General features: G+C 44.9%; 1 protein-coding gene across 5 annotated transcripts in view; it reads right to left on the bottom strand.

The window, feature by feature from the left end:
- PAK5 (p21 (RAC1) activated kinase 5) overlaps positions 1–12,745 on the bottom strand; it is a 91,132-nt gene that overhangs the window by 32,703 nt on the left and 45,684 nt on the right. For 3 of the 5 annotated variants that reach the window (XM_075749795.1, XM_075749792.1, XM_075749793.1), the window contains one exon: positions 9,249–9,463. In XM_075749795.1, coding sequence (XP_075605910.1) covers positions 9,249–9,452 — 204 coding nt within the window. In that variant the 5' untranslated portion in view covers positions 9,453–9,463. Of the gene's footprint in view, positions 1–9,248; positions 9,464–11,587; positions 11,931–12,745 lie in introns of all 5 variants that reach the window. The other 2 variants (XM_075749796.1, XM_075749794.1) reach the window with 1 other exon arrangement.

Genomic DNA, 12,745 nt, shown 5'->3' with positions numbered 1-12,745 from the left:
AATGGTTATTGTCAATACGTGGTTAAATGGAAATGGAAGCAGCAAAGAGTGCCCTAGTGCCGATGTGGAGTGCAAATACTGCGTGACCAATTTTATATGGAAATGCCCTCCACAGACCTGTTATGAAGCGGGCTGAAACATCTACTTGAACAAATGCCATCAGGATGCCCAAGCAGACTTCTCATTACTTCTGCTGTCTGGGTCCGCTTTTGACGTGCAGGGAGACGAATTTCCAGAGATTTCTTGCTGCCACCTAGTGTTTCCCACCGCCGGCCACCGACAAAAATTTCTAATCTCAATGCATCTGTATTTCTGAGGGACTTCGGCAGCACTATTGGAGGTTTGGCCAGTCCACGGAAATAAGAAATCTCCTGGGCTGTTTTATGCCATCAGCTTCCTCAGGTGAGCCAAGTGAGAGCTCTCTGGACTATTTCACTGAAGCTTGGTAAAACACATTCAGCCTTTCCACCTGTTTACTGGGGCAAGCATTTACTGCTTACACTTTACCGTTTATTTTCCATGCTTTGCTCTGCGGGATCACATCCACAGTACAGGAACCAGAAGGATCCTACCGCCGCAGCAGCCGCCCCAAAACACCACCTCCACCCACCCAAAATCCTGCTTTTGGCCTCAGGGATCTTCAGGGTCAGTGCAGGGAAAGTTTGGGAGGCAAAAAGCTTGGCTAAACAAATGGGAAGGAAACGACCACCATGCTAGCAGCAACGGAGCCAGAGCCCTGCACCTCCCGGCAGCAAGCTGGGAGTGTGGCTCATTTATCAGGGCAGGCAAAGCAAGCAAGAGGAGCTACTGGAACAGTTTCCTATAAATTTGTCTTCAAGGACTAACTTCCACGTTAAAAAAAGAACCTGATTACGAATGTCCTTGTTCAGGATCTAATTCCTGGCTTGTTTCAGGTTGTACTGTGCTACCTGGAGAGTATTCCCAGTCTGGTATTCCCAGAGGAGACCAGATTCAATTTCTGAAACACTGACACTTGAGAGCTTGCCCCTTTTATGTGCAGACCTAGAGGTTAATGTGTTTCTTGAGCTCTAAAGCAGGCTAGTCTGCCTCAGCAGATGTAGACCGTGAACTCTAAATTTACCTTCAATCTTTACTTAGCGTATTGCAAAGTTCTGCTCACCCATGTAAGCTCTCATTAATAAAACTAAAGCTTACTTCCAACACTAATATTACTTAAAATCACAATGCTGATGTGAACAGCATTAAAAAACTTTCTTTTACTAATTATGTTTGAGAAAATTACTTTTAACCACAGAAATCTGTAATCTATATTACTGTCTGTTATTGCTGCAGGCCCAGGTAAAGTAAATCCTCTCTCATGTGAGCAGACCAATTCAAATCAGTGTCAACTGTTGCATGAACAAAGCTTACTCAGATGATGAAGGATTTCTGAACAACATTCTTGATCTCCACCCTGCAGACAGCGAACTCCGACACTACTCCAAGGAAGAGTTCAATGAGGTCAGGGGGACTGCGCAGGTGTAGGTGCAAGCCCATCTCCAAGGGTATTGGTAGCACAAGCTCCTTCGGCGACCTTTTAAACAAGGGACACGATCGGCAGGTAACTGATGATCACCCCTCCAAGGCAGAAGAGCAAAACGATGCACTTAAAGCCAACGCGGTGCTGAACTTGTCTACACGGTCCAACCATGGACCAAAGCATCGCTCCCCACCCAGCGCTATCTGCACTAGCAAGAGGCACCACCTCTGGAAACCACCTTTCTGCAGGTTTTTCCTGGGTCATCTGAGCACATTTAAAGGCAACCTCAGCGTTTCTCTAGGATGGCCACGTCCTGCTTGTAAGCCCAAATGCTGCTGTCTGCAGTTCAGCTGCAGACAGACCCTCCAAACATACCTGGTTGAACCTGAGGGGTTTGTTAGGAGGGACAAGTATCTTGGTCAGAAAACTTATGTGAATAATTGATTTTCTGGTTCATTAGTTGAACAGAAAACCTGAGGAACATTTTGTGTTTTCAGTCAATCCGAAATGATGATGATGCTATTTTTTCTTCTCCAAATGAGGCTCTAGAAAAACAATTTAAAGTAAGGCTGGATGAAGTACTTCAATACTGTGAAAGGCAATGGTATGGAAATGAAAGAGCTGCTGCTAAAAAGCCAACCAGGAGCTTTACTGTTCAGAAAGTCAGACACTCAAAACTACAAAGAACAACTAAGAATGCATCAGTTAAAACCACCATGGGAAGAGGTGCTTCCTTAGAATAGAACTGTTTCAGTTGGAAGGGACCTACAACAATCATTCAGTCCAACTGCCTGACCAATTCAGGGCTGACCAAGTCAAAGTATGTTATTAAGGGCATTGTCCAAGTGCCTCTTAAACACTGACAGGCTTGGCTTCATTTTATGATGACTCTAGGTTGCCAGTGTGACACTGTAGTAAAAAAATCTGTGCACCAGTTCATGTACTTTTGACAGAGATGAAGATGTATTAATGTTACTCAATGTACGTGGACATGGGTATAGAGAAGACCCAAGGAGGGTGCAAGGAAAGGAGAAACTAGTATTCCTGGAGCAATAGCACTCCTCTCCCCTAACTTTTTTCCTCTGGCAGTTTTTCACCTCACCTGACCTCCCAGCCCAGGGTCCATCGGTAGAGAAGGACCAACAGCTCCTGCCATGGTGGTGCCCGAAGATGAGTCGCTGTAACAGCCCTGCTCTGGGCTGCTTCCCAGGGAGCTCCACATCCAAGGCTGCTTGGATCTTTGAAACCACAATATTGAAATATTTTCACAGAAAACCCTGAAACAAACAATTTCTGATCTCCAAAATGTATACTCTTCCAGCTGACAGGCTTTACAGTAGAACTGCATTTTCCATAAAATGAACTACTCATATGAAACATTCCTTCCTATTCTTTTATTCAGGCATTTTCTCTCTTGTTGAACTCAACTTCACAGGCAGCAGCAATATTCTTCTACAGGACTTACGTAAAAACCTGTAATTTTCTGAAATCAGACAGTAAGAAATAAAACCGAAAGTTTCCTCTGTACAATGTAGTACCTATGAGAATGTATTAACTTAGTAATAGAAATTATAAAAAAATTCTGAGCTGTGTACTTCTTGCATTTATTCGTTCTGTGGCTGATTTTTATTTGTACAGTGATAGATTTCCTGCAAGATTACACAAAACTAGCAACTTGGCTCTTCTCACATCAAGCGACTGTCGCAGTAAGACACATCCATGGACACTAGGTGGCATATTTGTATTATATCTGTACAGGGGGGTACAGAGATTAACTGAAATAGTATTGTCACTTAAAAATGTGGTAAATCAAACAGCCCCCAAGAGTGAAGCATTATCACTTTGAAACAAAAAGCTTCTACTCAAATACGTTGCCGTAGTTTCTTCTGGCACTGTGTAGCACCAAGCATGTTCCTGTTTAGTGATCAAAATAAACTGAAAGTGGGGCTGCCTTACAGGACAATTGCAAATCTGACAGTAATCACTTGCATATTAAGACAATTACAGAAGAACTGAGGCTGGAAGGGACCTCTGCAGGTCATCCAGTCCAATCTCTGCTCAGAGCAGGGCTAACATAAAGTCTGCTCAGGCTGCTCAGGGCATTGCCGATCAAATTTTGCCCTCTCCAAAGGCTGAGATCCCACAGCCCCTGTGGGCTGCTGTCCCGCTGCTCAACCATGCTTGCAAAACATTTTCCTTTCATCCAGAATTTCCTATCCTGCAAGGTGTTGGCTCTTGCCCTTTCTGAAGACACCTCCTCCACCTTCTGTCTTCCTAGATGAGCATGCATCAGGCCCAACGTGTGATTGCAAAGCATGTAATTAGGAAACATGAGTTAAGCAGCATGAATTTTCATGATGCGGTTACAAGGAAGGCCCACGAGATGTCAGCAGCCTTCCAGGTCCTGTCCCGGCAAGAACAGTGCTGTGGGTCCACAGCATCCTGGTAGGATGGGAGCCAACCTTCTTCAAACAAGAACTTCAGACTGTCCTGTCTACAGAGATATCACGGGAGGAATAAATAAAAAGAAGGAGCTATCAAGAAGGAGAGGTAAAATTTTGAGAAAAGAGGTCAGGACAACCTCCACTTTGTCCATCTGCCCCTGAGCAGTGGGCAAAGCCTTTGAACAGCTCTTTATTTCTAAATCCTCGTCTTCCTGGTCAGGCATTGAGATCTTTGGCCACTCAGCACCACCGTGCACAGCCCTGTGCAAATGCTCAGTGTCCTCCATCTAAGCAAGTAAAGCATGTAAACGTAAGGAAAAAAAAAAAGACACCTTAAATGAGGCTTGAATTTCATTGCTGGCAATATTTTCAGAGGCCAAATAGGATCGGGAAGAGAAATCTGCTTTTCCTTCCGTCAACATGCACAGTAAAGTGAAGCTTTGATTTTCCTGTCAGAGCTATTAAAAGGGCCATGACCAGTAACTCATTTTCTGGTTATTTTTCCCTGTGTAGTAGAGAGGCTAAAGTATAGCAGTAGAAGCTTAGAAAAGTTTTAAAAATTACAGTTAACTTGCTAGGACTAGGGTCAAGGTTTGAGAGACAGAAATGAGAAAAACTGAAACTAGTACAACAAAACACATAGATCAGACCATATAGATTAGAAACATGGGGATGAAAGAGAGACAGAAAAGCCAGCGACCCTGTGGCCCGTCCCCTACAGAAATTCTCTGCCCTTCAACACCCACGTGTTGCAGGACACCAGGCAAATGAAGTGCTGCGGGTTAAAGGCACAATTAATGTGCATCTCAAATTAATGTGTATCTCAGCCCAGCCACAGGGCGTTCAAGGGCATTCTGGTGAAGTGATGGAAAGGACGATGTTTTCTCTACTTTTAAGGCAGCTCAACCCACACAGCACAGAAGAGGCTCCTTCCATTTGCTGACGATACCGCACTGATGTCAAGCTGAGGATCTCGTTCTGCCTTTGCTGGCTGAACACTGACCCCTCTGCATCGCCAAGCTGTGCTAATGGTCATCTCAGCGCATGTCAGACATCATGGGGCAGCAAAAGCCCCCATCCCCTTACACCCTGTGTTTTGGAGGGAAGAAAATAGGGGAGAAAATTCAGGAAACGTGTGAAATTCCACCACATGAGCATGGTTGGATTTATTGCAATGTGCTCAGGGAAGAAGGACATGTGGAGGTCCCAGCAGGAAGGCTTCAGTCCTCTTGATGCCTCTATATATTTTGGCCACCTAAATACTCGCAGCCACCTTCCCCCTTAGTCAAGGACAAGCTCACCACCACGTCATCCTCAAGTTGGATACCTTGATCTTGCTGACGGTGTGGATGGGTGATACTACCCAAAGCATCAACAAAAGCAAAGTGATGGAGGCTTCACATGTGCACCAGGACAGACAACTGAAGAATAACCCCAGTGTGGTGTTTTTTAAGAAACAAATGGCATTTTTACCTCCAGTAACTGAACAGAAGTGAGGCTGCTCAGCTGTTCGCTGCTCTGGGAAACATGCGAAGGGATTTTAACAAGTCTTCAGTGCCATCCAGCTCCCACTGACAGCAGCAGACATTCAAGCATCTTAACGGATCATCTTTACAAAGCCAAGGCTAAGCTCTTTTGGTAAAAATCCCCAAAATAAGGGTTCTGGTGTTTGTTTTCTTAGTATTTTGAGCAGAGTGGAGAAACCATGAAGAATGGGTTTTGCTGCCTAAGGACAATGCATTTGCTTAGTTACTGATTCTGAAGCTTTCCAAAAATCAAAGGGTGGCAACAAATTGAAGCTCCGTGTAGCGTAACGGTGACGACAGGCCAAGCATATTGTGTGCTGAGGGCAAACACGCAAACCATGAGCCCCAGGTGCACACGGGACAACTACGAAGTACTGAAGCAAGAGGACCGAGAGGCCTCGCATGAGGATCAAAGATTTCGAGAAGCCTGTTTTAAGTACAGGAAGACACAGATGATTCACGTTTTTCATGCAGAGATGTTTTCAGTGAAAAATCAGCCTTTTTTCAAACCTCCCTGTCTCCACACCCCAAACCTATCACAATCACTGTCGCTTTCTATTTTTCAGGAAATTTTGTGCCATGTTTTATTGACTCGTGTTAGCATCTGAAATACACAATACTCTGCTGGTATCTGGGTCACCCACACCGAGAAGGGGAATCCCATTATTGTCTCTCCTCGTAGTTGAAATGAATGAATTTGTACAGTCAGCTCAGGTTTGAATTCAAACACTGATATTACCATGACAAGCTGCTGCCACCCGCACACGAAAGCACTACAAGCCTTTCATCCCAGCTAACACGGAGGCAGGGCGATGACATCCTCCAGGATATTTGGGAGCCCAGGGCGCTGCCTCTTCATCATCGCTGCTGCTGCCTTTGAATATAAATGGAGCAGTGAGAATATTTATCATTTATTGGTTTACCCAAAGGGATACACTGTGTACCATCGGAGAAACTGAGAAACAAGCAAACACCACTAACCAGGAAAGCTGCAAAACCTACAGAAGTCAAGAAAAAGTCTTTCCCTTCCTCTGCTTCAGCTTTGGGTGAAGCCCAAAGCAAGCAAACACCAGTTGTTTCTCAAAACCAAGAAATCGTGCTCTCAAAAATCTACCTCTATGATCTGTGCTACTCTTCAGTCACGAAGGAGCACCTATTAGCACGGACACTTTTGCTTCACACCATACGGGCAGTCAATACTGAAGTAATTAAAGAGAAAATAACTTTAGGAGTGCAGAACAGCAGAGTTACAGAGCTGCAGTATGACCTGAAACCACGGCACAAACTAACTGGTCAAATGCTTCAGCCTGACTTAATACTGTGACTCAGGACACAATTATGAATCTTCTGCTACACCTCAGTGCATTCACAAGTGCGTTAATTAAACTGTCAACTGCTGGGTGGAAAAGGGAAAAGTCGTAAACAATATTGACATCTCGGAACCTTCGGTTCCTATCTTCATGAAGGGCGAGTGTATTTTAAATCTTCAGTTCTCGTTAAAGCTATGAAATCCTCAGTGCCTAAATAACCTTTCCACAGAACTAAAGGTGCTGGTGCATTTGCACACATAAAAAAATTTGTCTAAATTAAATTATTATGCTGAACTAGTTTAGCAACATTCAATATTCTTAGTTTCAAAGTGGCCACAACTCAGTTGCTCTCCACAAGTTAAGTTATATCAAAACAAGGCATGTTAATTCTTAATAAATATACAGTAAAATGGTATCTTGCAATAGAGTTAAAAGCAAATTTTCAGGTGACAGTCAATGCCTCAGGTGCTATTAAAACTGTTTTTTCCTAGCACTGTTATGGATGCCCATTTCAAAAGGCTGTAACTGGGTCTTGGATAGGGAAAGTAACTGGAGGGTGAAGGCACAATTTCTTGAACCCTTCAGTCTTAACCCATTTCCTCGTCTAACTACACCTTTGGAGCAGTGGAATGCAATTAACTACAATTTGGGTAATTTGCTTCCAAATTCACATCTTCCATCTGTGCAGAAAACCGTTGCTGCGGGTCCCTCTGCAGATGGGCTTGTTTGTGCTCAGCCCCACAGCCGCTGCCGAGATGGAGACCAGGTTGCAGGCATCCTGTCCCTGGGACACACATCCTGGGAAGATGTCATGGGATGCGCGGCTGCATAAAGGACCACCACGGCCCAAGGCTACACTGGAAGAATGAGTTCGGCTTGGGGGCTGCATTTTGTGTCCCAGCCCCTTCCTGGCACAGGATGCTTTAGAAGTACATCCCTGGTATATGCACATATATAGACCTCGGATGTATAGACAGATGCACAGCTCTGATACGCAGACAGAAAAGCTAGAATTGACAATTTCTTGGAAACAGCTGACAGTATTTTTCTCCACTTCAAAATGCAGCAATTAGTCATTTGGGGCTTGATCCTTCACACCGTGCAGTGTGTATTGCTTCGATGGGACTCTGCACGTGAACCAAGCAACACGTATGTCCATTCGGGAGCCGAGACCCAGAGTTATACTGCATGTATGGTGCTGAGAAAGCTAATACATTTTAAAACTTTTTAACCTTATGGATTTATAGCTCCGAAACTGCAGAAAAGAGATGGCACTGCTGCAAGATAGTAAACTGATTTTTTTTTTTTTTTTCATTTTAAAACATCTTTATGCATTCCTGTCAAAACATCCAGGGACATTTTTGTCTTAAGAAGGGCTGTGGAACAAAGTTGCTCACCTCCCCCAGAAGGAAAATGTTCACCTACTTTTTTCCTCATTATTCTGGGCCTCTATTATCCAGTAAAATTTTTTATTACAGAAAAAAAGTCAAGCCTTTGGTTTTATTCCCTTGTCCTATAGCAAGACCCAGCAGTCCTGATCAGCAAGTGATGAGTGTCCTTCAGGAGCAGGCAGTAAATGTAAATTTAGCAAAGAGCACTTATCAAATATAAATGCAGGGTCTGTGCTCTCAGGATTATCTGATTTTCTCTTGGCTGCAGAAAAATCCACATGAAAATGAAATCCTAAATTTATTTTGCAGCTGCATGACAGTGAGATGTACATGGCTGGTGGGGTATAGGCTACCACCAGCACACAGGTGTGATTTACTGGGATATTAGGATTTGCAATCCCAGAAACACTGCTAAATCAGGGCAAATTTGTCTACCAGAATCCTGAGCCTCTATGGATGGGGATCCCAGCGTTATGCTGGTGCTCTGTCCAAGTTTTTTCCCCCAGCTGTCAAGCTTGAACCCCCCAAGCCACAACCTGGGGCTGTTTCCCCTCATTTTACCACCCGGTGAGGACCTCAGTTCCATCACCTGCATTACCCCCTCCAGGCAGCAGCGGGTGACAATCAGATCCCTCCCTGAGCTCCCTGCTTGGCTGAACAAGCAATTTAATTTTTTTCCTTTGGTGTACTTTTCCCTCTCTCCCTTGCTCTAAACTGCCTTTGCCTAAAGCACCGTTCTTAAATGAATTATCAAGGAGCTTTATGCTGCAGAAGAGCATCGTTTTGGGCCTCCATCAGGACTTGGGGCTTTTTCTTCTGCAGCCTGGGAACGCGAAGGCACGGCCACTGCAAGACCCATGACTCACGCTCTTCTGGGACATTTGTACAAGTTTTATACACATAACAATTTTTCCTTGAAGCCCTAGTATTAAATATTTGAATTTGCAGCACTCTCTGTACTTGCACACTTCCCAGCCCTGCCTGTCTCCAGGGACAGCCACTATTGGTATTACTTCATTAAGGTTACATGCAATTAAAGGTAGGTTAGGAAATTCAAAGGTGACTTTGGACGATACCTTCATAGGCGCGAGTTGGATGGGAGTGATGCATGAGGGATCCACCATAGGCTTTGGCCTGTTTGCCGTGTCCGCCAGCAAGCTATGCCACTGCTGAGGTAGCCCCGTGAACTTCTGCTCCCGGTGGTCAAAGCCAGTGTGAACCCGATGCTCGAAGTTAGAGGGCCCAGAAATTTCAAGCCTTTTCTTCTTCTTTCCGAACATGGTGGAAATATCTGGAGAAGTCATAGGGAAATAGGAAAGAAAAGAAAAAAAAAAATCTTTATGCTTTGTTGCAACTTGCAGCCATTCTCTCTACTGCATAGATAATTTTAGTAGATGTTATTAGCCAAATACCTACATGAACTTTACTCCACACACATTTGCGAGGAAAGCACTTATGTATTTTAAGAAATTAACCCAGCCTCTAATATATATATATCTATATGTTCATAATACCTTATGAAACAAGGAAATGCCTCTATTCCCAGGAGAGAGAGCCCCAGGTCCTACTTTCTACTCCTCTCCCTGCTATCTGCTTGTGCTGCAAGTTGCATCCCATGAAAGCTCACAGCCCTGAGCAATACCAGCAGCAGCACATGGCTTCACTCAGAGGACAGCATACGGCGTAAGTGGCGAGCTGTGCCCCGACACGCCACGAGAGCAAACGCACACACAGCTTTGCATCTTAAATCCATACGCCAGATCTGGGAGAAAAGACAACCCATCCCAGGTGAGAGCCTGGCCCCACTATGTTCATATCTACATCTCACCCAGCAGCAAAGGGGGATTTATTCCTATGCCATTTCAGCGACACAAATAGATGGGAGAGCTCAGATCTAATTCCAACCTGGTCTAACGGCCTTCATCTCTGCATTCATAAAGGGTCCTGCTTAAAAACAGCATCAGCTATCAGCTGCTATAATCATCATATTTACGTGACGTGACTTGTCCTTCTGAAGAGCAACATTTTGCTGTGAGCACCACATGCCCGAAGCACCTGGGTTTATGCCTGGTGGGCACAGCTCCCTGACTCCGGGCCAGCAGACTCAGGTGGAATACATTCCAGCAATGGCCCTGCTCCTTTTAAGGCCCAAGAGGAAAGGACCAGCTCCTCTGGCCTTTGTGCAGGTGGTGTGGAGAAGAGAGAGGAGTCCCTCCAATGCTGTGCAAGCAAGGAACTGGAAGCTTTCAGAGGAAATGTGACCTTCCCAGCTTGTGCATTGCTGGAGAGACCCAGGTTGACTTGGCTGCCTGGAAAAGCTAATTGTTACAGCGCTTACAGAAAGTGAGTGTTCTGGTCAACTATTCAGCTGTTATTTTCTCATCCTGTCTGCTTTGGTCCTCCCTGAGGAGCCTGCGGAAGGCAGCAGGAGAGTTTGCAGGACACATGGGGAGCATGAGCGGATAGCTGGGCAAGAGAGGCAAAGTGGAAGGAGGCATGAACTGCAAACTGAAAGGGATGAAGGTACTTGCTCACTCTATTGGCACAGGAAATAACCAATATATTCACAATCTGGATTAATCCTTGGGTTTGGTGGGTCCCACCTTACAACAAAGTGGAGCCTAATGGTTATAGTGAGGCAAATTCAGAACTGACTTCCTGCAGAACTCCAGAAACCTGCTGTGTAAGGCAAGGAGAAATACCTGGTCCCAGGGAAACAGAGGTCCTGTTGCTTTTCAGTGAAATACTGTCCTGGAAAAGTCCTCTACCTGCTTTCTGCTGTCTCAAAATAGTTCTCCACCTTGTTCTCATGGCCATTTCAAGCAGGGCTCTGTAAGCCCTTGAGCAGCATCTGCCTGAAACAGCAGCTGGATGAGGAGGATGGCAGCTCTACAAAACCTCTTGTAGCACAGGAGAGACTCAGCTGTAAAGGTGCTGCCCTGACTTCATGATTCAGGAGGCAGAGAGGAGAAGCTCAGGGAAGAAAATACAGCTGTGCTGCTACAAGAAAAGATGGGAAGATAAATCAAGTATTCCACTCCCATTCCCTTTTACTAGTTTATTTAAAGATCTGTTATTTGAAAATTGATTGCAGGCTGCTTTCTAAGTCCCCCCCTGTATGTTTGCTAGTGATTATGTCTCCCTGGTGAGTATCACCTTTAGACTGAGCAGATCTGCTCCTGTTGGTCTTTCTTCACAGGTTTCATCTTCTACACCTCCCTCTGGCTTTGCTCCCCTTCTCTGAACTCCCTCCAAATGTTCTGCCCTTTTGATAGTCTTTCTCCATCTCTGTTAACTCTGATATCTTCCTCACCTTCCTCTTCTGAAACCTCTTATGGTCTTGCCTTGCTACCTAGCCCTTTTTCCACTTCTAACACTGTGATCTTTTTATTTTTGTCAGTGGCATGTCGGGTACCTTGTGGCACTTGCAGAAGTGTTTCCAGCCTAACACAAAGCTGTCATGGTTGGTCTGTGGTCAAAGATTACTTATTTTCGAGGCTCAAACAGAAGCAGCCGGCAGTTCGGGTAGTAGCTTGTATTCACTGCTCATCTGTGGGGCTTCAAATCGCAGCTGGGTGCAGATCAATGGCACTGGGTTGATTTCATTCACCCTCTGGGATGGGAATCTGAGGCCTACTGGAGTAACACTTTAAACCATCAGCTTCAGACATGTACTTCTTCATCTGATCAATGCCAGTATTTGCAGGGTTTCATGCTGGACTTGCACCCTAATGCAGCTGTTGAATGCTTGAAGTCCTCTACAGTCCCAAACAATATCAGATAAATAAAAGCACATCATCTGGCATACTGTGTATTGCCTTTTAAAAAATATACAGCAGATTAATTCAACAAGCTATTACTCTTTTGTTTTTAAATTGCTCTTTGATACATTGCAGTCTTGTTTTAATACCATTGCAGCTAGAAGCAAATGTGAAATTTAGCGCAGCAGGACTTTTACTATACCTTTTATTAAAAAAAGTTCATTTGGGCACTTATCCATTCTGTCATGCCAAACACCAATTCCCTTGCATTTTTTAAAGAAACCCTAATTTCCTAATGGGATTAGTTAGGAAAACATCCCACAGAAAACAGGGCAATTGCCTGCATTTAGCAGAGCCAAAGGGAGGTAAGTGGCTGTGGGGCAGCAATGTGGGGCTGCCTGCAGCACCCTCCCCACGCCAGAGCACTCACCCTTAACTTAATTCCTCCTGACAGCCTCCAAGGTACTCCTGATCGTGCCAGGTCTCTCGGCAAATGCCATCTCTCCGTCCAGCTCCTCCTGTGCTCACCCCCACAGAATGAAAGGAAATGAGGTACTGTACTCCTAATTTGTTGCTATTTTTGTGGGGATGAGCACCACCAGGGTGTCTGTCCTCTACCTGCATGTGCTATTGCCAGTGAATAGTTTGGCTGATTTCGACACTACGTACGTGGAGCAAGGTGATACTCAGCATGAGGGGGGCCGGGGGAGCCTGTCCTAACAGCTACTATTGATGGCAGTGAGCTGGAGCTAGGTCTGGGAGAAAGAAAAACCAGGACTCATTGTTATGTGGCTTCAGTGGGGTATTTCTGT

Source organism: Balearica regulorum, chromosome 3 (assembly GCF_011004875.1).
Source record: "Balearica regulorum gibbericeps isolate bBalReg1 chromosome 3, bBalReg1.pri, whole genome shotgun sequence".
Classification (NCBI taxonomy): domain Eukaryota; kingdom Metazoa; phylum Chordata; class Aves; order Gruiformes; family Gruidae; genus Balearica; species Balearica regulorum.
This window is presented reverse-complemented; position numbering and strand designations above follow the sequence as displayed.